At 41.5% G+C, this 25,279-nt stretch overlaps 1 protein-coding gene and 1 long non-coding RNA gene across 15 annotated transcripts in view; one reads left to right on the top strand and one right to left on the bottom strand.

Moving 5' to 3' along the window:
• LOC127533519 (NACHT, LRR and PYD domains-containing protein 12-like) overlaps positions 1 to 25,279 on the bottom strand; it is a 204,279-nt gene that overhangs the window by 159,785 nt on the left and 19,215 nt on the right. Inside the window, exons 1-12 of one of the 7 annotated variants that reach the window (XM_051946706.1) lie at positions 18,927 to 19,195; positions 18,670 to 18,843; positions 18,385 to 18,507; positions 17,818 to 17,890; positions 17,432 to 17,657; positions 15,476 to 17,279; positions 15,225 to 15,398; positions 10,572 to 10,745; positions 7,350 to 7,523; positions 7,010 to 7,183; positions 6,583 to 6,629; positions 6,254 to 6,432 (exon numbers count right to left, since the gene is read on the bottom strand). In XM_051946706.1, coding sequence (XP_051802666.1) covers positions 6,254 to 6,432; positions 6,583 to 6,629; positions 7,010 to 7,183; positions 7,350 to 7,523; positions 10,572 to 10,745; positions 15,225 to 15,398; positions 15,476 to 17,279; positions 17,432 to 17,657; positions 17,818 to 17,890; positions 18,385 to 18,507; positions 18,670 to 18,843; positions 18,927 to 19,015 — 3,411 coding nt within the window. In that variant the 5' untranslated portion in view covers positions 19,016 to 19,195. Of the gene's footprint in view, positions 1 to 4,327; positions 6,433 to 6,582; positions 6,630 to 7,009; positions 7,184 to 7,349; positions 7,524 to 10,571; positions 10,746 to 15,224; positions 15,399 to 15,475; positions 17,280 to 17,431; positions 17,658 to 17,817; positions 17,891 to 18,384; positions 18,508 to 18,669; positions 18,844 to 18,926; positions 19,196 to 19,446; positions 19,542 to 25,279 lie in introns of those variants that run through there. The other 6 variants (XM_051946707.1, XM_051946704.1, XM_051946705.1 and 3 more) reach the window with 6 other exon arrangements.
• LOC127533549 (uncharacterized) overlaps positions 1 to 25,279 on the top strand; it is a 217,560-nt gene that overhangs the window by 182,032 nt on the left and 10,249 nt on the right. Inside the window, exon 1 of one of the 8 annotated variants that reach the window (XR_007941281.1) lies at positions 20,190 to 20,273. The exons of 6 other annotated variants lie outside the window; for them this stretch is intronic. This is a non-coding gene — a long non-coding RNA (uncharacterized LOC127533549). Of the gene's footprint in view, positions 1 to 20,189; positions 20,274 to 25,279 lie in introns of those variants that run through there. One more of the 8 variants, XR_007941285.1, reaches the window with a different exon arrangement.

Genomic DNA, 25,279 nt, shown 5'->3' with positions numbered 1-25,279 from the left:
ATTAGAGTTGCACTCACAACTTTTAGGTTCATACTCGTAAAAACAATCCTAACCCTTAATTTATCAAACTCATGCATATGACAGCAGAATTTTGTGTACAAATTTTTTATTAACATACAAATGTTTAACATTACGAATACGAATGGTTAGAATCGTGGATGAATACTTTTGACAGTAATCTTATTCCATACATTTGAGCCTCTGTGAGTGTCTCAACCTTTCTCTTTTGGAAAAACTCACAATTCTTCTCTGAAAGTGAAAATCATTCTGTAAACTTTTGTCAGATCAAATGGAGTTTCCTCAAATTTAATGTGGATTTTCAAGTTTTGGATCTGAGTACAAAATTCAACGTATTGAATTTGTAGGTCTGCGCACGACCGAGCTCAGGGAAAGTATTCCCCGGAGGCTTAAACCCGCCGAACCAAAGGCCGAACACCCCCTCAACTACAACACTGCCTTTTTCAGCAGTGGACACTTATAGGGTGTCCCCTAAGGTCCAGTCTACCCTTCCCTGAAGGGCGACCCAGGTATTCTTCTCGATCCTACTACACAACACTACAACACTGCCTTTTTCAGCAGTGGACACTGAACATCTAACTGAAATCCACATGCGTAAGGCGCCGGACTCGCCTCATGGGGCAGCCGACTAGCATTCAATGTCCAAATTGGCTATCTGATGATCACAGGTGTAATATTACTTCTAAATTTGGTTAGAAATTTTTAACAGGTACATAATCTCACCAAACTCAGACATGGTAGGTTGCCAAATGTATTAAAATTTGCACACTTACCAGTCTTTGTTGTTTGGAGATCCTGTTCGTGACGCCAGTTTGTTAGAGAATTTCTGGATGTCTGGTGAGGAACCTCAGGAAGTGAACTCAGGAACACTCAGGAGACTCAGATGACTGATGTAGAGAAAAATGCTTTACTGAATTCAGGAGAAATGATACAGCAAGGACCGCATATGCAGACAAAGCCAGTATCAACTCTGAGGAGTCTCTCTGTCCTTGTAGGGTTTCTACTGTCTGAGAGAGAAAAGAGGCAGATCTAACCTTGTTATTGTTGCTGTATCAGCAAATAGTTGTCTGTCTGAGCAGTTGGTGTGCTTCTGTGTGTCTTCAATTGGGGTCAAAGGGTGACCTTCTGTATGTTGGTTCAAAATGACCTATTACCTACAATTTTTCCTTCAGTCTGTTATATAAAAATAAAAACTGTGTCTGTACAAACCCAGTAGATTAGAGGGAAGCGTCATTTCTCACACATGAAGGCCTACATATACAGACAAGAAGGAGGGGGTCAGCCGGGCTCTTTGTTGTCCACTTTATCCTCACTAGGGTCATGGGGGGGGGCTGGAGTCTATCCCAGCTGACTCAGGTGAAGGCAGGGGACACCCTGGACAGGTCACCATATTTTGCCTTTGGGATCAGTCCTGACATTTAAAGAGTAATGTTGACTAAAGGACAGATATTTGATGATGAACAGAGGTGGAAGAATCATTCACATATTCTGTTTTTTTTATTGAAACAAAATGACAAAAAATAAGACAAATGACACAAAGCAAATCAGAAAAGAGCCTAAAAATTAGACAAAAAATTACAGACAAAAAATCAAGAAACAAAAAAATGAGAAAAAAATTACACAACTGACAAAAGCAAAATACAAAATGACAAAAATAAAACGAAAAAACACAAGCGAGCAAAAAGGAAACACGAAACGAGACAAAGTCATAGAAAAATGAGACACAAAGCGACAAAAGAACAATGAAGAATCCAGCACCTCACGACCAAAGCAACCCGCCACGGTCTAGAAACGATTCCAAACCCACAGCTCCACCAATCCACAATCCACAGACAACGTCCCCTCTACAATCTCCACACCCCGAGGGCCGGACCGGACCCCCCGGAGGACCACCCCCGGCCCACGGGGGATATTCAGTTTTAGTAAAAAATAAATCACTTTGACTGCATTAAAATGTGTACAGCAGCAAAATGTAGTAAAAGTGGAAATGTGTATGAATTGTTCCCATTTAAAGTCCTTTATTTGGAGTCAGAGAAACCTTTGTGTAAGATGAGTGGAAACTGATGTTATTTGATTCTTTTCACCTTTACAACACTCTTTCCTTTAGAGAAACATGACTCCAACATCAATCATTTCTAAATACATGTAAAACAAGCATGAAAACTCACCAGATTTCTGCTCAAACTGTATAAAAAATGACCAACCCCGTTTCTACTGCTGAAAAAATGACTTTCAAAGGTGCAGCCAACTACAAAGAAGTGATTCCACACCTCTGCAGTGTTCAGACATTTTTTAATCAACAACTTCTTACATAGTGAGCAATAACAGCTGTAAGCTTAAACACTCACCATAGCCTGGTTTTGGCTGTGAAATTAGACCGACTGTGTCAAACATGTATTTAGCTCCCCAACGGTGAATGCAAGATTTTTGGTTGAAGCCTTTGAATCCAAACTAATGCCTACACTTTAATCACATCTTGATGCTTCATTTCAACTCCACTGTGGTGGGCTACCGAGGCAAAGGGACAAAAACTGTGTCCCTGTCCAAATATTGGGGGACTTTCCTGTATCTAGCTCGCTATTTGAGAGATATTTCAAGGTTGGATTGGTGGCGCTTTGAGAACGGTGAGGATGTGCCTGTGCAGGTGTCTTCAAATAGAGGAATGAGATTCACTAAATCCAGTCTGTTGAACAAATTAAACACTAAATTTACATCAGTGAAATGAAGTTAGTTTCTAAAAATACATCATATTCCTTTTTGTGTCTTGTGCACAGGAAGCAGCCACATGAATCCACTTTTAGAGTTTGATACTGTGAATCTACTACACCACCTAGTGGACAACAAAGTGTTACAGCAACAATAAAACGTTAAGTTCTTGGAAAAAGACGGAAAAACATGTTAGTATTGCATGTGATGTCCCTACAACATAGAAAGTAACTGAAATATGTTCTATATCATGTTTCAAACAAAGTAAACAGACTAAATAACTGATTATCAGATAAATGATCGTTTTATTTATAAGCTTTGAGATGCAAAGAAAAATGTCCCATACTAGTATGAAGTAATCAGAAGCTTGAAGCGATAATTTATCAGTGTGAAACAAATGTAATGATTAGAGATGTAGCTACACTGTGGCCTCTTATGTGTTGGTCTTGTTGATGGAGGCGTAGAGGTTCCTGGGATCAGTGGAGGCTCCAGCAGAGGTGGAGGAAGTGCTGAGAGTGCTGTAGGTCACTGTATCATCTCTATGATCTTCACCCTGAACCTGGAGACAAACATCCATCCATCCTCTATACACCGCTTTATCCTCACTAGGGTCATGGGGGGTGCTGGATTCTATCCCAGCTGACTCGGGTGAAGGCAGGGGACACCCTGGACAGGTCACCAGTCTGTCACAGGGCTACATATACAGACACACAATCACACTCACATTCACACCTACGGATAATTTAGGATGATGAATTAACCTCAGCATATTTTTGGACTGTGGGAGGAAGCTGGAATACCCGGAGAAAACCCACGCATGCACAAGGAGAACATGCAAACTCGGGGGGCGCTGTTGAGCGTATGAGAGAGTAGATGTGTTTGTAAGAGCTCCTTATCGATGTATGGATATTTATTTTAAAAACACGCTTTTTTCATTATAACAACCTTCAGATACTGACTCATTGGATGTTTTTTTAATGAGTTTCACTGAGAATGCCACCAAAAAGGCCCAAAGGAGTCAGAAAAACATGCTGCTGAGCCTGGAAACTCCCTGCACTTTGAACTTAAAACAAAGACAGTGAAAGATAAAATAACATTTCAGTTCTATTGAAATTCTGAAAAACTTTATTTACTGTAGAAAACTTTGGGGAGCTGTTTATTTGTTGAATTTTTCATTGAACTTTCTGAGACATGCTGCTGAGCCTGGGAGCTCCCTGCACTTTGTTAGGATTTTGAAACCAAGATGTCTGTTGTCTAAGATAAAAAAACAACCTTTAACATGCTGCAAATGTAAAAAGCTGTTTAATAAACATGTGCTTAAAGGCATTTAAACCAAGTTAAGTGTTGGAGTTTGTATTAATCAAAGTTTTGACGCCAATATTTTCACTTTTACTGCAAATGAATATCGGCTCCAAATATCAGTTATCGGCCTCCTTGATGACTAATAATCGGTATCGGCCCTGAAAAAACCATATGGGTCTGTCTGTAGTCTGAACACATTGCTCTGTGAAGTGGAAACAATCCTTAATAATCACCAGATCACCACCACGTCCTCTGACCCTTTGATTTAGACGTCATGGGGGCAGAACTGGTGGACACTAGCGAGGATTCAAAAGGACTTTATTAAACAAAGCAGGAACTAAATCAATACAGAAATGTTCAAACTGGACTGAGGAGAAAATAAACCAAACTCATTCCAGAAACAAACAAAACTGCTGCGACTGCAAAAACAAACAACGAAGTTCAAAAGAGGAAACATACAAAAAAACAACCTGAAACTGGATAAACTGAACAAAGAAACTGATGAAACAGGAGGAAGTGAACTAACAGGACAAGACAAAGTGTCCAGAACAGTCTGATGCAGCTCTGAGGAACAAACAAGTCCAACATCAGAACAGACCAGAGATCAGTTCAAAGGCTGCTCAACAAAACTATTCATTCCAAGGGCAGGATGGTAGGCAGGGGGGGCTGGTCGGTATATAGAGATAAATATTTAACATCTCTAATATATATGTAAATATTGATCTGTGTGTTTGTTAACATTACAGGTGATGCAGATGTTTGTAATCTTTAATATCGTGGACGTTAGCGGCTAAAATGTTTCTTCTAACCACAGTTTATTCAGAACCTTCTCTTCAAAATATTTATGAATTGAAAACACAAAAACTGCTTCTCTCATGTTTTAATGTGATTTTTGTTGGTAGAAGAGGTCGACACACTGAGAAAAAACATGAAATCCTGCTCTTTTATTCTATTCCTGTTCAAACTAAGAATCATTTCACTCATTTTCAGAACATGTGATTTAATTCTTGTTGCTGAGACTCCAGCAGGAGGCGCCGTTCCTTCAGTCCACCAAGCACCAGAAATCTGTAAAAAACTGATTATTGATCAGAACTAAACGCTGCAGATTAGTTTTGTGTTTAGTTTTCAGACTGATTCAGCTTTTACATTCATATTTTTGTAGCTTCTTTTGTCCTGTTTTTAGAGAGAAAGTCTAAAATATGTGGAAGAATTTAGATTTCCTGTTGGATAAAAAGAGAGATTTAATAATAATGTAGGTTTGTCCTCATTGCTTCAAGACTAAAGTGCATAAAAGAAACTAGAATGTCTGAATAGAAAGAATATTCAGATGAAAACACGTCGTGTTAACTGGATGTTTGTGTGATTTCTGTTTGCTTTGTGAAGGTTTTAAAACTCTGTGAGCTAAATAATCATCAGATGTTTTTACAGGAAAAGATTTTAAATGTCTGTTTGTTCTAAAAAGAAAAAAGGGAACAAATGAATACAATAACAATATTAGATTATAAAACAGAGTTTGCACAGTTGTTTGCACAAAAACCTGATTTTCTCTGGACAATAATGTGTGAAAGTCTGTCAGCAGTTTGTAGATTCACTGCTTCCTCTCTCATTTCACACTTTGTGCAGCTCAAATGCTTTTAGTTCAAGTGAGCGTCAGAGGAACACCACATCCTGATTTTCACTCTCAACATTTGACTGGAAAAAGATGCAAACACCACATTTGGCTCCTGGAAGAATCACAACTTCATCTTTGAAGAGGAAGAAGATTAGATTTAATCCATGAATGTGAAAACATGTTTGTGAGGGACAGAGTCATGGAGAGACTCAACTATCTGTTCAACACTGTTTCTCTGACAGGAGGAGACTCTGGAGCCTGAACTCAGCACAGAAACACTGAGGAACCAGGATAGAACCAGAACCCAAATCCAGGACAGAGAGGTTGAGTGAATGTGGTGTTGAAGGTGTGGAGGAGGATCAGAGAGTCAGAGGAGACTCTGTAGAAGGACAGAGTTCCAGCAGGAACGTCCACATAAACTGAAACTCTGTGAGAGTCTGAGGAGGAACTGATGGATGTTTTTCTGTTATTGTGTCTGACAGAGTAACCATCATAATCAGAGCAGATCAGACTCCAGGACTGATCATTACGTCCAAACACACATTCATCACTGTCTCCTTTCCTTCTGATTCCTCTGTAACTCACTGATATTTCAACCTCTCCTCTCCACTCCACCTCCCAGTAACAGCGACCAGTCAGACCAGTTCTACACAGCAGCTGAAACCAGTATTCAAACCTGTCTGGATGATCAGGATACGACTGATCCTCCTCCACTAATGTCACCTTCCTGTTGTTGTCAGACAGTCTGAGGTTTCTGTGTACTGTGTTTGTGTCGACTGTGAGTTGACAGGAATCTGATGGAGAGAACAAACACAACACAGCTGCAGTTATTGATGGATCATGTGATCAGTATTAAAGCTTTGATGATGACCTCAGAGATGTGACACTTTGAAGATGCTTGAATGTGCTGCTTTGTTTCCATCAATCCATTAAAACACACTTACACTTCCTCAGACCTGGTGTCAACCATCGGACTCCAGCAGGCGTCACCCTGAAAGGAGGAGGACGGTCAGAGCAGCAGAGACTCTTTCAGCAGCACACATGGACGTTACATGGCTCTCACACTGTTCCACTGATAAAGGACCAGTCCAACATGGAGACACAGACACCTGAATGCAGCATCTCTAAAGTCCTGTCCTGTGCTCGTCACGTTCCAGCTCAGTTTACACTCATTATTCAGCTTTACTCATTGATGTTTCCTGGAGCTAGGCTAAAAGGTTCCCTGTCTGTCATGTCCATGTGCTAAGCTACGCTAACAGTTTCCTCTTCCCTTCAGTCATGGTGTGTAGCTGAGCTAACAGTGTTCTTCTGCTTCCACTCTTTGTGTTAAGGTAGGCTAAAAGCTTCCTGAGAGTGTCTGTCTGTCTGTACCTGAGAGTTTCCAGTCTACAGTGTGGATCCTCCACTTTAGCTCTCAGCATCTTCTCTCCTGAGTCTCCTGGATGGTTGTAGCTCAGGTCCAGCTCTCTCAGATTTGAGGTCTTGAAGCTCAGAGCTGAGGCCAGAGAAGCACAGCCTTCCTCTGTGAGCAGACAGCCTGACAGCCTGCACACACAAAACAACACAAACCTGATGGACAACACTTGGCTGGATGTTTCTCTCTCTTTTCTTCTTTGTCTTTTAGATACATTTTGGTGCAGATTTGATGCATCTGAAGCAAATAAAGAATCAATCTTTCATTTTCTTTCACTTTCAAAGTGTGAGTCCTGACCTGAGAGCTTCCAGTTTACAGTGTGGACTCTCCAGTCCAGCAGAAAGACTCTCCACTCCTGAATCCTGCAGGTTGTTGTTAGTCAGGTCCAGCTCTGTCACACTGGAGGACTGGGAGCTGAGGACTGAGGACAGAGCTCCACAGCTTCTCTCTGACAGATTACAGCCACTCAGTCTGAAGAGACAAAGACAAGAAAAGAAGTAAAACATTAAGTTCAGTATTTTCTGTCCTGTTGAAAAGACAGCAGTGAATTTAACAACAAATACATCCCACTATGTCCAGAATACAGCAGCAGTAAGTCCACCTATCAGGTGATCAGGAATCACAGAGTCATCAGGATCAATCAGAATCTCTGCTGGTGAGAAGGTGGACTGTTCAGGTGGTCAAACATTTGAACATTGTTCTCCACATCTTCTCCTTCCTGCTTCTTGTCCAACAGCTGAACTGCAGAGTTTAGTCATCAAACAAACATCAAACACTAAATGTTTGTTCTGGTGTTTCCTTTTCATTGACGTCTATCTGGAACATTCTATTTTGTAAAATGGTGGAAACTAAAACAGAACCTGGAACCAAGACTGTACAGGTTCTTACAGGTTCTGGTTCTGTGATGCAGGTTCCAGGTTGTAAAGTTCCTTTAGTAGAAGAGGCCTCATTAAGAGAAACTAGAGCTAAAGGTCAGTAACCAGTGGCGTGCACAGACATTTTGGGGGGCAGGTGCTCAGTGAAAAAAAAGGGCACCTTGTGCAGCGTGTAGAACCACCGGCTGAATATAACAGTGTGAGATCTGAAAAAATAACAAAATCAGGAACACATTTTCTGTAACGGCATTCATTTTAACATCTTAATAATGACACACAAAGAGTCAATAAAACATTGTACCTTAAAAATTGGTAAATTAAAAGAGATCGACAACATCCAGACTGATTCCTGACATTAGGCTACAACAAGGCAGAAAACTACTTTTTCTTTTTGTCATTTAGCAAATTAGTCACAGCAAGTGTTGCCTCAACCTACTGCAGGCTAATAATAAACCTACACAAACTAAATATTCAGTTATAGTATACTGATCATATGCTGTACCAATTCACCAAATAACACTGGTTGTGAGGTCATCGTCGTCATGTTTTGTCAGTTCATTGATTATTATTATGGGTAGTGTTGAGCTTGTTAACTCATTCGCTGCCAATGAAGTCTATAGACGTCAATCATGTTTTTTGACTGGGGGGGCTGCAGGATAGTCTGGCGGAGCTTGTCGGTGAAAATCCTGGAGTTTTGGAACGTGAGAGTGTTGCGGTGGGCCAAAAAAATGACAAAGACAGTGACCATGGTGGGGCGACAGCAAAAAGTGCCGTTGCCAACAGCTGCTGGCGATCAAAGCCGCGCTAGGTTTCTGTTTCGCCACCACCGCTCTCTTGAGCTCATCTGACGAAGCCGAGTCAGATGAGTTTAGAGCGAGCACACATACACACACAGAGACACACACACACACACACACACACACACACACACACAAAAACATTTTGTTTATATTTTGTAAGATGTATTGTTCTGAACCAAAATGTTGACTTGTGTTGTTTGTTTGTAAATAAATGATTTAGCTAACAAAAGGTTAAAAAGTTGACCTCAAAATGCTTTTTCCGAGTTGTTTTTGTTCTTTCATATAAGTAAACAACTGTTCAGTTGTGTGGGATGTCACTGAACCAAAAAATATTGGCGTCAAAGTGATTGATGTGCCTCTCTGCAGAAAAAGCTCGTTATCTCTGTTTTTTGGTCAAAAACGGGTGTTTTTGCTGAAACGACCCTATGTTCTGCTGCCGATAACTTTAGAACCAAAAATGCTAGAAACAAACTGTTTTTTCCTGATGAAAGAAGAGAATCTACCCTTTCTTTCGATAGTTTCAATGTTTATGTAGTCTTACAACTTGATATTCTGTAGATCTTGAAAAATCTGTCAAAATTCTTAAAAACTCTGGCAGTAGGGGGCTCTTTGCTCTGAAAACAGCTGGCAGCCAATGAGTTAAGCAGGTGGGCAGCTGGCTAATTTAGACACGGTTGTTTAGCGCTACATGAGACAGGCTACTTCACAACAGAGACAAACTGGAAAAGCACTCAGAGAGCGCAGTACTCTGCCAAGGCTGCTCAGTTGATGGATCATTTCTGATGGATGAAATATTTAATAAAAAATGACCTTGTGCTGAGTACAGACATGTGTTATGCATGTACATGTTATGTGTTCATACCAAATCACATGTAAATTACTTTTATAGAGGTCTGTTGATCAGTTCATCACTTTTGGCAAGCCTTTGTTTTGCTACTGTTAAATTTACCGTTCCCTCCGTGCTTTTATTTTGAAGGTGCATTTTTAAAGGTAAGGGCTTTTATTTTGTAACCATTCCAGCGGCACAGGAAGTGTTTATCTAAGAAGAGGTTTCTTGACATGACGAAGACGATGCTGAAAAGTCAGAAAATTCACATAAAGATGAAAGAAAACGGTTCCACTGTTGCTGTCTAGTAAAGGATGTGTTTAAACTTAGAAGCAGCTGGAATGGAGACAAGAAAGGAGTGAAGGACAGAAAGGTGAATTTATGTTCAAAATAGGGCTGACGGCTGAACATAAATAAAGGCTTTGTGAACCATCAGGAGCTTCACCATTGTCTGTCTGGGGTTTGCTTCATACGTGACCTAAATATGTAGCGGGACTCAGAAACAGCCCACAGTTTAATCATTTGTGCCAAATCCATTAGTCCGTTTTTGAGGAACGTTTCACACAGACAGACAAACAGATTAACAGATTCACAGACAAACGTACGCCGATCGTTACATAACTCTGCCGTTCCTTGGCGGAGTAATAAATGCACCGTGTGACAACTGAGGCTGATGAACAAAACACTGGATTCATTTAGGTGTTACCTGGATGGTGGTGTTCACGTTACGAGATGGGGGGAGTCACGGCACGGGTCATGTGTGTGTGTGTCTGTGTGTGTGTTTAATGGTTAAATATTTTTTTAGAACGTTGAGACGTGGAGGACACCTGCTTGATACTGAGGGTAAGGGGCAGGTGCTCTAGCACCACCTGGTGTCTATCTGTGCACGCCACTGTCAGTAACAGAACTGATGTGAGTCATAGAAATACAGAAAACCTCCCACCTCAGCTGTTCTGTTCATCATGAATAAAAACACATTTTAAATGGTCATCAGTTGAACAGGTTGATGAGTCCTGACCTGAGAGCTTCCAGTTTACAGTGTGGACTCTCCAGTCCAGCAGAAAGACTCTCCACTCCTGAATCCTGCAGGTTGTTGTTAGTCAGGTCCAGCTCTGTCACACTGGAGGACTGGGAGCTGAGGACTGAGGACAGAGCTCCACAGCTTCTCTCTGACAGATTACAGCCACTCAGTCTGAAGAGACAAAGACAAGAAAAGAAGTAAAACATTAAGTTCAGTATTTTCTGTCCTGTTGAAAAGACAGCAGTGAATTTAACAACAAATACATCCCACTATGTCCAGAATACAGCAGCAATGAGGACAGTCCTCTGAAATATTATATAAATGTGAAAATAATTCAAAGTGTAGCACATTACAGTAATCAGATTACTTTGAAGCTGAGAAGTAAAGTATTTGATCAGATTCATAAAAACAAACTGACAGTTTAGATTTACTAAATGAAGAATTCAGACCAAACAAGAAGAAATGAATCCAATAAAGGTCAGTATCGTTCATTACTGTGATTATAATGTTGGATTTTTTCACTCATTTCTTTGTCCACCTTTATTTTTGATTCTGATTTGATTCTCTGATGTTACAGAACAAACATCTTCTGATCTCCAGTCCTTGTTGTTCATGTTCCTTCATTACTCCACCAAGGAACGTTTATGTGACGATAGGCGTATGTTTGTCCAACGGATTAGGATGAAACTTTCAGGGAAGGTCAGAAATGACACAAGGACCACCTCATTAGATTTCGGCAGTGATGCGGCTTATAGACTGGATCCATGGATTTGTTCAGGATTTCCCACTGAAAGATAGCGGCCGGCACGGCGTCACTGTAACCATGACAAGAAGTGAACGCTGCATCAGCTGCCTGATGACGGTCACATGATTGTGATCCTACTACTGACTTATCCATTGGAAATGATACAAGAAACAATTGATTAAATTGTGAGGGTGTTTCTGAGTTGTCCTTCCATCCTTATGTGAATTTTCAGACTTTTCGGCAGCTTCTTCCTCATGTCAAGACACCGCTTCTTAGATAAACACTTCCTGTGCTGCTGGAATGGTGGAAAAATAAAAGTCCATAACATTAAAAAAAAAAATACACCTTCAAAATAAAAGCATGGAGGGAACGGTTGTTTCAACACGAGCAAAACAAAGCCTTGCAGAAAGTGATGAAGTGATCAACAGACCTTTGTAAAACTAATTTACACATATGTAGGTCACACAATTCAATATCCGTACGTAACGTACACGAGGGTGACCATATTCTGTTTCTCTGAAAAGAGGACACACTTCCAGGTCGCGCACGAAAAATTTTCAGTCCCCCCCCCTTTATAGGGGTTTTCCGTGGGTCAGGGGGCTTTCTGTGCTTCGAACTCAGTTAAACAGATATTCTGAATTTCCCAGAAAAGAACACTTTATCTGGATATACAGAAAAATAGCCCAAAACACTCACAAACAGTTGCTTTATAAATAATATATTTATTAAAGCAATTCTCCTAAACAATATAATCAGTCACATACAAGTATGGCATGCTCTAGTCTTTAATAGTTATTGACTCAAGTTGTGTAGGAACACATGGATTCAGATGTTTAACAAAATAAGAAATAATCATCTCTCTTAAAGCTGCTGTCCGGAGTTTCCGTTTGTTTTCAATTTATGTATCATTTTTTAACAAAGCTTAAATGTGTTAGTCTAGTTCGATACTATAATATAAAGTTAGTATAACGCGATATGAAAATTTATTCCTGAGCTCCGCCTTCCTCTCATAGACCCCCATGTTATTCCAAAAAGCGCCGGTTGCTGCCGACCAATCAAGTTCGAGCTTCAGCTTTGTCATGCTGTCAATCAACGGTTACGCGCACAGCAAGCAAGCCCATGCAGAGGTGGGCGAGCTACGCACTACGCAACCGCGCGCACATTTGTTTTGCTTGTGGAGGAGAGAGCATCAGGGATCAGCAACTTCCAGAAAAGTTAGCAATCCCACGGCTTGTCAGGCCAAGAGACTGCAGGACGTTTTTTGGCTCGGGGTGCTCGCGTCGCTCCCCGACCACGGCCTCCATAGCCCGCCTGACGGCTTCGTTTAGATGCCCGACCTCTGGAGGAAGATGTTGGGGCGTCTGGGACATACTCTTCGTCAGAGGAGTCATGCAATTCTGAACTCTAGATAGAAATAAATAAACAATGTAACACATATACACGCGTAAATGCACTAAGTTTGATAAACAACGTCATCCAGAGGGATACATGAGTGTAATCACATATTGAAACTTTACTAGTTCGTCCTAGCAGATTCATGTTATTTTGGTATTAGGACAAGTTAGACTCAATACAGCATTCTAACGTAATTCCTTTATTATTTACTAAATGTACTAAATGTAGAAGAGTGGAAAACAGCAAAACAGGCAAGAAGCTGCAGCACTCCGGGCACTTCTCTCATGTACTCCGCGCGTGCACAAATAAAGGGACGAAATCAGAGGGAGGGACCAACAGTGTTCTGGGAGATGCTGCGATTCAAACTCCGGACAGCAGCTTTAAGTCTGACACTCAAACCTTAGTTAGGAAAAGTGAGGTAGAGTACCATTCTTCAAAATAACCTCCCAATTATCAATTATGTAAAAATAGAAATAATGCCTCAAAATATTAAACAAAAAGAAAAAAGAGAGGTAGCCTATTCTTCAATGTTCAGTTAGCCCATTCTTCAAAATAATGTGTCTAATGGCAAATGAAAAAAATATAGAAATAATGCCTCAAGTCAACAGTCCTTTATTTCCTTCTTTTTCCTTTTCTTATTAGCTACAGAGACATAAGTCCCAGCTTTGCAGACTGTACATTCTGCCTCCCATTTGACACGACCCGGACGAAAACAGGGGTACTTTTGTCGCATTTCATCAGTGAAATGACATTTGCGTTTTGGCATTTTCTTTCTGTTCGAGTGCTCTCTCGCAGTGTGTCTACCTGCCTGTCAGCCTGCGAGGAAGCGAATCTCCAGCGCCGTGGCGCGCGCCGGCGCTTCAGAGACGCGGCGCTGGCGCTCCGCAGCGTGTGCAGTGGAAACTGTCTGATAGAAGAGAATGGGTTCTAAGCGCTGCGCAGTACGATTCAAGAGCGCGGCACTGTGCGACGCGGCGGTTTCGCGTTATGTGGAATTTAGGGGATCAAAAACCCGGACATTTGAAGGACTTTATAAACGCCGGCCGGACAGGCCGGACAGCCTCTCAAAAGAGGACATGTCCGGGCAAAATAGGACGTATGGTCACCCTAACGTACACATACATAACACGTCTGTGCTTAGTTCATTTTCTTTGTGGGTACATCTATATTTAAAGGACACATTCTATAGTGCGGGGCTGCACAGTGGTGTACTGGTTAGCACTTTCGCCTTGAAGCAAGAAGATCCTGGTTCGAATCCCGGCCTGGGCCTGGGATCTTTCTGCATGGATTTTGCATGTTCTGCGTGGGTTTTCTCCGGGTACTTCGGCTTCCTCCCACAGTCCAAAAACATGCTGAGGTTAATTGGTTATTCTAAATTGTCCGTAGGTGTGATTGTGAGTGTGATTGTGTGTCTGTATATGTAGCCCTGAGACAGACTGGTGACCTGTCCAGGGTGTCCCCTGCCTTCACCCGAGTCAGCTGGGATAGACTTCAGCACCCCCCATGACCCTAGTGAGGATAAAGCGGTGTATAGAGAATGGATGGACACATTCTATAGTGCCGTCATTTCTGATCATCAGTAATAACAATAGTAATAAAATGCTGCATTTCTACAAAAAATATGCTGCATTTCTGACAATGCCATATGGGGGAATGAACAGTGTTGGTGGAGTACTGCGCTCCATGAGTGCTTTTCTTGTTTCTTCTTGTGCTGTTGAGACTCAGGCTTTGGTTTTCACTCACATGAATCCCACTGGAACCAGACTAAGGATCTCCAAACTCGTGTTTAAAATATTTATCTCCACTCTTGATGAAGTCTGGACTCCTCATAGCGTCAGTGAGCTGGACTCTTCATTCTCTCTCAGTCTCAGGAGACACTCTGCTGCCCAGTGATTGGCTCTCAGTCCCTACAGTCTGAAAGGAACCAACAACCTTTAACAGCCTCTCATCTGAAAAAGGTCATAGGGTCCCTATGAGGGTGTAGCTCCTCTTCAGGGAGAGCAGAGAGACCATGAAGCTCACCACAGGTTGGATGGATGTTCTATCCTTCACCAACACTTCAGTTGAAGGGACTCAGCCATCAGCAGCAGGAAGACTGGACTGACCTTACCCACAGACCAGAGGACATGAGGACACTGCTTATCAACAGTCATGATGACTGTCCTCACCTGCAGGGCTGCTGCTTCACTCCATCATTTCTGACAGACCTGAAGTCTGTCATTGTCTGTCTGTCTGAAAGATTCTATTTGTAAAACAGTGGAAACTAAAACAGAACCTGGAACCAAGACTGTACAGGTTCTTACAGGTTCTGGTTCTGTGATGCAGGTTCCAGGTTGTTAAGTTCCTGTAGTGGAAGAGGCCTCATTAAGAGAAACTGGAGCTAAAGGTCAGTAACAGAACTGATGTGAGTCATAGAAATACAGAAAACCTCCCACCTCAGCTGTTCTGTTCATCATGAATAAAAACACATTTTAAATGGTCATCAGTTGAACAGGTTGATGAGTCCTGACCTGAGAGCTTCCAGTTTACAGTGTGGACTCTCCAGTCCAGCAGAAAGACTCTTCACTCCTGAATCCTGCAGGTTGTTGTTAGTCAGGTCCAGCTCTGTCACACTGGAGGACTGGGAGCTGAGGACTGAGGACAGAGCTCCACAGCTTCTCTCTGACAGATTACAGCCACTCAGTCTGAAAAGAGAAAAAGCAGATTATACTGATAAAACAGCAGGAAAATGAAAAAGTATCTTCAGTCTCCAACTACTTACAGAACTTTCTTGGAGGCTTTGACCACTGGCAGCAGCCTCAGAAGAACCTCCTCTGAAGCAGAGTATTTCTTCAGGTCAAACACGTCCAGATGTTCTCCTGATGACAGTAAGATGAAGCCCAGAGCTGACCACTGAGCAGGAGACAGTTTATCTGTGGACAGACGTCCTGATCTCAGGGACTGTTGGACCTCCTCCACTAGAGAAACATCCTTCAGTTCATTCAGACAGTGGAACAGATTGATGCTTCTCTCTGCAGACACGTTCTCACTGATCTTCTTCTTGATGTACTCCACTGTTTTCTGATTGGTCTGTGAGAGACTTCCTGTCTGTGTCAGCAGGCCTCGTAGGAGATTCTGATTGGTCGGCAGTGACAGACCCAGGAGGAAGCGCAGGAACAAGTCCAGGTGTCCGTTTGGACTCTGTAAGGCCTCGTCCACAGCTCTCTGGTAGAAAAGTGTTGGATCTATCTTCTGTCTGAACAGTTTAGACCAACGAGATGTTGTTAGTTGTTCTTCCAGGAGGTTGACTCCAGAGTTGATGAAGGTCTGATGGACATGAAGAGCAGCCAGAAACTCATGAACGCTCAGATGAACAAAGCAGAACACCTTGTCCTGGTACAGCCCTCTCTCCTCTTTAAAGATCTGTGTGAACACTCCTGAGTACTTTGAGGCTGCTCTCATATCGATGCCACACTCTGTCAGGTCGGACTCATAGAAGATCAGGTTTCCTTTCTGCAGCTGCTCAAAAGCCAGTTTTCCCAGAGACTCAATCATCCTCCTGCTGTCTGGACTCCAGTGTGGATCTGTCTCAGCTCCTCCATCATACTTGACCTTCATGACTTTGGTCTGAACCACCAGGTGGTGGATGAACATCTCAGTCAGGGTTCTGGGCAGATCTCCTCCCTCTCTGCTTCTCAGCAGCTCCTCCAGAACTGTAGCAGTGATCCAGCAGAACACTGGGATGTGGCACATGATGTGGAGGCTTCGTGATGTCTTCATGTGGGAGATGATGCTGCTGGCCTGCTCCTCATCTCTGGATCTCTTCCTGAAGTACTCCTCCTTCTGTGGGTCGGTGAACCCTCTGACCTCCGTCACCATGTCCACACAGTCAGGAGGGATCTGATTGGCTGCTGCAGGTCGTGTGGTTATCCAGAGGCGAGCAGAGGGAAGCAGATTCCCCCTGATCAGGTTTGTCAGCAGCACATCCACTGAGGTGGACTCTCTAACATCAGTCAGGACCTCATTGTTGTGGAAGTCCAGAGGAAGGCGACACTCATCCAGACCGTCAAAGATCAACACAACCTGGAAGTCTTCAAAGCTGCACATTCCTGCTGCTTTGGTTTCACTGAAGAAGTGATGAACAAGTTCCACCAAGCTGAACTTTCTCTCTTTCAGCACATTCAGCTCTCTGAAAGTCAATGGAAACATGAAGTGGATGTCCTGGTTGCTTTTGTCTTCAGCCCAGTCCAGAGTCAACTTCTGTGTTAACACTGTTTTCCCGATGCCAGCCACTCCCTGTGTCATCACTGTTCTGATTGGTCCATCTCTTCCAGGTGAGCCTCTAAAGATGTCTTCTGGTCTGATGCTTCTTTCTGCTCTGTCTGCTTTCCTGGATGCTGCTTCAATCTGTCTGACCTCATGTTCATCATTGACCTCTGCAGTCCCTCCCTCTGTGATGTACAGCTCTGTGTAGATCTCATTCAGGAGGGTCTTCTGTCCTGCTTTAGCGATGCCCTCAAACACTCTCTGGAACTTCTTCTTCAGAGAACATTTAAGTTTACGTCCACAAACTGGAGCAGCAAGTTCTGAATGAAGGAACAACATGAGATCAATGAATAAATGACAGTAAACATTGCAGCAGTTCATCCTCCTAAAGACTGATTGTGTGAAGATATTCAGAGACTTTAGTAAATGTTCTGTTGATCAGCAGCTTCAGTCTTTACACAAATCCTCTTACTGCTCTGCAGACAGTCAGCCAGCTTCTCCTGCTTCATCCTCCTCAGGAACAACACTGTGATCTGCTCAAACATCTCTCGGCTGCTCCTCTCATCTTCATCATCACCCTCCAACTCCTCCTCATCCTCCCTCTGACTCTCTGAGCATTCTGGGTAATCTGGACTCACGACCTTCTGCATCTTCTTCAGCTCCTTCTTCACAAAAGTCACCATGTTGTCCTCCAGCAGCTGGAACAGAGAAATGTGTCAATGAGTCCATCAGAGTCAAATCATGGAGCCAAACATCAGATCCATGTTGGACACACTGACAGTCCACTGGTCTACAAAGAGCAGCATGGAGACGCCTGAACACAGCAGATGGAGAACAACTTGTTGTCCATGAACTCACCATGAATATGGAGTCCAGGTGATGCTGCTGGACAGACTGAGCTCTGGGAACCTCTGAGTTCTGCTGCTCCACTCTGTGGATCAACATCAACAGTTAACTCTCACTTTATCACACAGAGACAAACACCAGCTGAAGGTCCATGATGTTCATTAGAGATTCCAACATTAGTCTGTTTTCCACTGCAGGAACTTTCGCTTCATTTTGATTCATCATCAATCTTTGTTCTCACTACAGGAACCGTCCCTGTAGAACCTCTTTCAGGACTGTTTATAGGAGTTCAACGTTCCTTCTAGCATATAGGCTAATATACAAGCTATCATTTAGGCTAACATAAAGGCTAACAAGGCTTTTATGATCACAGAACTGGAGTTTTGTCCAGTGAAACTATTTCTTGATATTTCAGTGAACTCAGAGTTCTTGCTGTGATCCACCTGGTTCTGTTTTTAATGTCTCTGTGGATGATGTTCACATTATCAGCATCACTTCTTCAAAACATTTGTTCTGTTTGATGAGGAGCCAATCTGTGATCAAACTAGCAGCTCTGAAACCTTGTTCTGAACATCTTACCCCTCTGCAGCAGGACCTGGTTCTCCTTTAAAATCAATATGAAACTCCTTAGACCAGTCACTCCTGAAGGACACACAGCTGGATGCAGGTCCAGGTCCAGAGGACTCTGGTCTCTGATGGATTCTGGTAGATAAAGAGGAAACCCACCAGTAAGAGAATTTCATTTTAATTTCTTTCAGACATGAACCTTGTAGCAGAGTTTCAGAGTGATTTAATGATGGAACGTTTTTGGAACAATGACAGAACATTTGACACAACATTCAGTAGTTTGATTTCACAGCTTACTTCTCTGCAGCAGGAGGTTGATCATCTTTCAAGTTAATTAAGCGACCCATCGAATGGTCACTCTTTAAGGACACACAGCTGGATGCAGGTCCAGGTCCAGATCCAGGTCCAGGTCCAGGTCCAGGTCCAGGTCCAGGTCCAGGTCCAGGTCCAGGTCCAGGTCCAGGTGGATTCCTGTCAATGATGATGCAGCAGTGATGTGATGCTGAGCTCTGACATGCAGCAGAGTCCTGGACAGTTAGAGATGGTGGTCTCACCTCTGAGCTTTGCTCTGGTTCTCCTGTTCCCCACACAGAGAGCTTTTAGAGGGAGGGACTCCCTCCTCTCTGTCCTCACACTCATCCATGATGCTCAACTCACAGCAGCTCACACACACTTTCTACCTTCACCTGCACAGGAAACAAACATCATTCATCCACTCAGATCCTCCTGGAAAAGATCAGCTGCTGCACTTCTACTATCAGTCCAGCAGATGGAGTCATGGAGCTGCAGAGACTCACAGAGAAACCGAAAGTAAAACAGACATGATACAGTTTGTATTGTGAAGAAACAAATAAACGTCAGCAGCTGATCAAACTGACTGAAGTCAATCAATGATCTAATAGAAATACTGACTGATTACAATGAATCAATAATCTAATAATCATATTGATGGATGTTTAAACAGCAGTGATCCAGAGTTTGTGGTGAAATAAGAAGTGAACATGTAGAAACATGACAGAGCAGAAACAAACAGCAACATTACTGAAGTTAAAGCAGCAAACAAAGCAAACTTACACTTTATTCAAAGCGCTGAAGAAGAACAAAGTTTCCAGTCCGCTCCTGAACACTCAGACAGGTGATCTGTTTCCTGGAACCAGTCAGGACTCCACCTGTGAGGAAGCAGCTGGCAGAGTTTCACAATAAGAGCATATTTTACAGACTAGAATAAAGGTGACATAGCTACCATCATTTAGCTGCTGCTGCTAACAACATTAGCCTCCATAGAGGAGATACACTCTCCAGGTCAGTGTTAAAGTCATCTCAGTAACTGGTTGTCCTCTTCTCCACATCTGGACATCATCACATCTAAAGCAGTGACCTACATTACTGTAGCTGAAGTTACTGTAAGTTAACATCAGACTGGAACCTCTGATCATAAACATGTTCTAACATCGGCTTTTAAAGTTGTTCTTAAATCTCTTTTCATGACTCTTTACTTGTAGATGTAGAACCTGAAGCTGTCGTCGAAAGTTTCATTTTTGAGCACAATAACGAAAAAGTTAATGAAGCAGAAGTCAACTAGTGATATTTTCTGAATTATTTGTAGCTGAATGTCACAATAATACAAAATAAAACAAATAAAATGCTTTTATTGTGAAATATTTGGTCACAAATGAAACAAAAGGGTGTTTTTTTGTTGAACTTTTAGAACTGGTTGAGCAGCTTTGACGAGTTGAAGCACAAAAATCTAAACTATGTTTTGTGTTATTGTGAGGTGCAGCTTTAAGTTGTGTAACAGAAGTGTGTGTGTCCGACTGAACAGTAGGTGAAATGTTGCCACGGCAACAGCAACAACAAACACTGTGGATGAAACCTGGAAACAAGGACCGAACACACAGCAGGTTTGTTCTGTTTCTGTCTTTTAAAGCTTTATTTTATTGATTCTAAATCTACCAGCAGCTACAGACTTTCTTTGACCAAACACTGATGGATTCAATCTGAATTTCTCTTCCTGCTTCTCATTTTTCTTCATCAGGAACATTTTTAGGTTTTAATCCTCCACTTCCTCACTGCTGCTTTTTGGATTTTAAACTAATTCTACTGTTTCCTTTTCCTCCCTGCACTGTAAATAATAAATAAAATCTGTAAATAAACTGTAAAACTCAATCAAATACTGTAACATTTTAAAACAAAATTTACCTGCAAATATCTGTAAAATATTTTTATTTTATTTCAGCTGATTGAAAAACAGTAAAAGTGTCATTTTATGGTCACATGTTGTAAAAGAACAAATTATTTAAATTATAATGCAGATTTTTATTTATTTTTTGATGTGGACATTATTTACAACTTTGTTTTGCTTTATTTGATTTTTAACTGTCAACATGTAAATTGATTCCTTTTTCTTAACAGATATTATTTCTAATTTAACAAAACAGGAAAAATAATCAAACTGACAGCTGAAAAAACTAGTTATCATTTTTTCTATCTTAAATATAAATAATTCTTCTTTCAAATAATGTTCAAATAACAGTAAAAATGTATATATAGAACTCATTTAAATGCAGTGAAACTCTGAATTTTGTTGTCAAATGTTTTTATAGAACTGTTATTTTTTTTTTAAAATATTTCAAGATATTATTTTACCTTTGCTGTTATTTGAAAGAAAATAAATAAATATTGGATATTTTTTATTTGAGTTTTTGGTAAATTACAGGTAATATTCTGTAAAATCACAGAAAAAAAATGACATCAAGTGAAAACAAAACAAACACCAGAGCTGTAAATAATGTCCAAATCTGTATTTTTATAAATAATACATTTTATTTACCACAGAGGCGGGGACTGCGCACAAGGGTTAAAATCACCAAACACTTCCAGTCTGTCCTGTCCACCAGAGAGTGAACAGCTGGTCTCAGCTCCCCTTTAGGAGTCAAACTAGCCCCATGCAAAAAGCACAGAGATGCCAGAGTAACATCCTTCCTATCAACAGTTCTACTACAAAATCTAGAATTTGTCCTCTGACTGTTAAACCCCACTTCTCCTTCATCATTTTACATAGGAGTTCATGTTGTTTATCCAAAGTCTCATGTAATGCAGTCATACACATGCAGAAATAAACAGACTGACAGAAAACCTACACACCAATAATGATCCAATCAACCTGCTACTCACAACCTATTTTCTCTGGTCTTAAAACTCCATAAAGAGATGTTCTTCCTCTGTTACTGTTTACTATCTGAAGTATTTATTCATGCTTGTGCACACAGAATATCCTCACTGGTCTCTCCACGTCCTCAGACTCAGCAAAGGCTCAGATATAGTTCTTCGATGTACACACGTGGACAAAATTGTTGGTACCCCTCAGTTAAAGAAGGAAAAACCCACAATTCTCACTGAAATCACTTGAAACTCACAAAAGTAACAATAAATAAAAATTTATTGAAAATTAAATAATCAAAATCAGCCATTACTTTTGAATTGTTGATTAACATAATTATTTAAAAAAACAAACTAATGAAATAGGGCTGGACAAAAATGATGGTACCCATAACTTAATATTTTGTTGCACAACCTTTTGAGGCAATCACTGCAATTAAACGATTTCTGTATTTGTCAATGAGCGTTCTGCAGCTGTCAACAGGTATTTTGGCCCACTCCTCATGAGCAAACAGCTCCAGTTGTCTCAGGTTTGATGGGTGTCTTCTCCAAATGGCATGTTTCAGCTCCTTCCACATATGTTCAATGGGATTCAGATCTGGGCTCATAGAAGGCCACTTTAGAATAGTCCAACGCTTTTCTCTCAGCCATTCTTGGGTGTTTTTGGCTGTGTGTTTTGGATCGTTGTCCTGTTGGAAGACCCATGACCTGCGACTGAGACCAAGCTTTCTGACACTAGGCAGCACATTTCTCTCCAGAATGCCTTGATAGTCTTCAGATTTCATCGTACCTTGCACACTTTCAAGACACCCTGTGCCAGATGCAGCAAAGCAGCCCCAAAACATTACTGAGCCTCCTCCATGTTTCACCGTAGGGACAGTGTTCTTTTCTTCGTATGCTTGGTTTTTGAGTCTATGAACATAGAGTTGATGTGCCTTACCAAAAAGCTCCAGTTTGGTCTCATCTGTCCAAAGGACTTTCTCCCAGAAGCTTTGTGGCTTGTCAACATGCATTTTTGCAAATTCCAGTCTGGCTTTTTTATGAGTTTTTTTCAGCAGTGGTGTCCTCCTTGGTCGTCTCCCATGAAGTCCACTTTGGCTCAAACAACGACGAATGGTGCGATCTGACACTGATGTACCTTGGCCTTGGAGTTCACCTTTAATTTCTTTGGAGGTTGCTCTGGGCTCTTTGGATACAATTCCAACGATCCGTCTCTTCAATTTGTCATCAATTTTCCTCTTGCGGCCACGTCCAGGGAGGTTGGCTACTGTCCCGTGGGTCTTGAACTTCTGAATAATATGAGCCACTGTTGTCACAGGAACTTCAAGCTGTTTAGAGATGGTCTTATAGCCTTTACCTTTAAGATGTTTGTCTATAATTTTTTTTCGGATGTCCTGGGACAATTCTCTCCTTCGCTTTCTGTTGTCCATGTTCAGTGTGTACACCTTTTCACCAAACAGCAGGGTGACTACTTGTCTCCCTTTAAATAGGCAGACTGACTGATTATGAGTTTGGAAACACCTGTGATGTCAATTAAATGACACACCTGAGTTAATCATGTCACTCTGGTCAAATAGTTTTCAATCTTTTATAGAGGTACCATCATTTTTGTCCAGGCCTGTTTCATTAGTTTGTTTTTTTAATCAACAATTCAAAAGTAATGGCTGTTTTTGATTATTTAATTTTCAATAAATTTTTATTTATTGTTACTTTTGTGAGTTTCAAGTGATTTCAGTGAGAATTGTGGGTTTTTCCTTCTTTAACTGAGGGGTACCAACAATTTTGTCCACGTGTGTATATACATCCTCTATAAGACTCATATATATATATGGTAGTGTCTACAGATACGGACCCGTATGGCACTTGCCATTTGCCAGACAGATACGGACCCAGGCCCGGACTGGCAATTGGGAGAGGCGGGACTTTTCCCGGTGGCCTGCCTCCTTATTGGCCTGCCTGGACAGGCCAGCCACGGACTGGCAGGCCAATGAAAAAAAGTTGATCGGCTTTTTGGCAGACAGGCCCATAGATATATACAAACGCGAGATGTCTCGAGACGGAGTCGGCGGCGTCGTCACTTGGCGGCCATCTTAGGACAGGGGACTGCTCTGGCGCACTGTACTGTAGTCAATGGTAAGGTGGACGATTTCCTCACTTTAACACTCGTAACTCGCTCAATTCTTGATTGATTTACAAACGGTTTAGTTTATTACAAACCTTATTAACGTGGCTTTGATTCAGGCTCAATTCCAAAATCGCAGCTTTTCGTTTTGAAAAATGCGGCATAGTTGTGTGTCTTTTCTGCCTGGCTACTCACATTGAAGATGGTGTTACTCACAATCTGATTTTCAATTATTAGGTTTTCCTGAGACCAACGTTTTTTGAGAACCGAATCTTTAGGTGAAATTACATTCTTTGTGGTTGTGGTTGTATTTATTTGCTTGTTCAGGGACTTTGATTGAGACCTTAGACTTATTGTCTGTATACATCTATGACTGGATTAGTTAGCCTGCAGCCGAAATGCATTGTGGGTAATGTAGGCACCAGGTTCATGAAAAGAAAAGACATCTCTTTTTGTTGTGCATTGATTTTGGTTGAGCTTTGTTTTTATCTGTGCATTAGAAAGCTGATAGTAATAAAAAGTGCAATGCTAAATATTAAAATTACATTTACATCCATTTATGCTGAAAAAAGCTGATATCTGTGTTCATTATTATATGAATTCAATGGTTTTAATTATTCTTATGTAAGCAGTAAAACAAGTACATCTCTGACGTTTATAACAAACCAAGCTGTTCTAAAATCGGTTGAAAATTGAGCAATCTACAGTGATTTTAAAATCCATGCTCCATTGACTTTAATGTTATGAGTGATCGAGCAGCCCTGTCTCAAGATGGCCGCCATGTGGCGCCGTTGCTCCCCATAGGCTGGCAGCGCTCATGAGCCATCTCGTGTTTGTATATATCTATGGACAGGCCAGAGACAGCAGCGCTCGAAGCCTTACAGAGTACACGCCCACCCTCCTGTCACTCACACAAAGCAAGTGCTCTGAGCTCTCAATCAGAAGGATAGGGATTGGTCAAACTGACATTTTTTTTAGAAGAAACGTGCCATGATTGGTTAGTTGCTTTATGGTCCGCCCCTTCATAGCGAGAACGGGGAAGCATGCACTGCAGAGCGGTGATATGAGAGTGAGGCCAGAGAGAGTGGAAGGAGCGAAGATTATGGAGTACCCTGAGAAAGCTGGCGGCCAAAAACGAGAAAAGACGAAGAGAAAAGGTGGACATGAGAGGGAGATGGGGAAGAAAAATAGGTTGCTCGAGGAGGAAGGGGCAAAGTGTTATAAAATAACACGTTTCATCAACCCCCACCCAGGTCCAGCAGTGTAGTTGAAAATAAATGATGCTGCTACTTCAAGTAAGTTTACAAACGGTCGGTTCTTCTCACAAATGCATCATCAGACTTCAAAGGCCAAAATATAATAAAAATGTCTGGCCCAAATAAGCTCCACAGGTGTCAGGTGGGTTGCAGGAAGCCTGAAAACGTTTGAGACCCCCTCTTCAGGTAGGATAGGCAGTTGACTTACAATTTTCAGTTATAAAATGAACATTGGTGTTTGCATATACTATTAGCTATGACCAGCTGACATCTAAATTATTTGCTGACAAAATAATATATATTTTTAATTCCACATGTTATATAAATAATAGGAAAAGGAAAACATTGGAAAAATTGGTGAGGGTAGTGA

This window comes from Acanthochromis polyacanthus, chromosome 4 (assembly GCF_021347895.1).
Source record: "Acanthochromis polyacanthus isolate Apoly-LR-REF ecotype Palm Island chromosome 4, KAUST_Apoly_ChrSc, whole genome shotgun sequence".
NCBI lineage: Eukaryota > Metazoa > Chordata > Actinopteri > Pomacentridae > Acanthochromis > Acanthochromis polyacanthus.
Note: the sequence above shows the minus strand (reverse complement) of the source record. Positions and strands in the feature narration are given on the sequence as shown.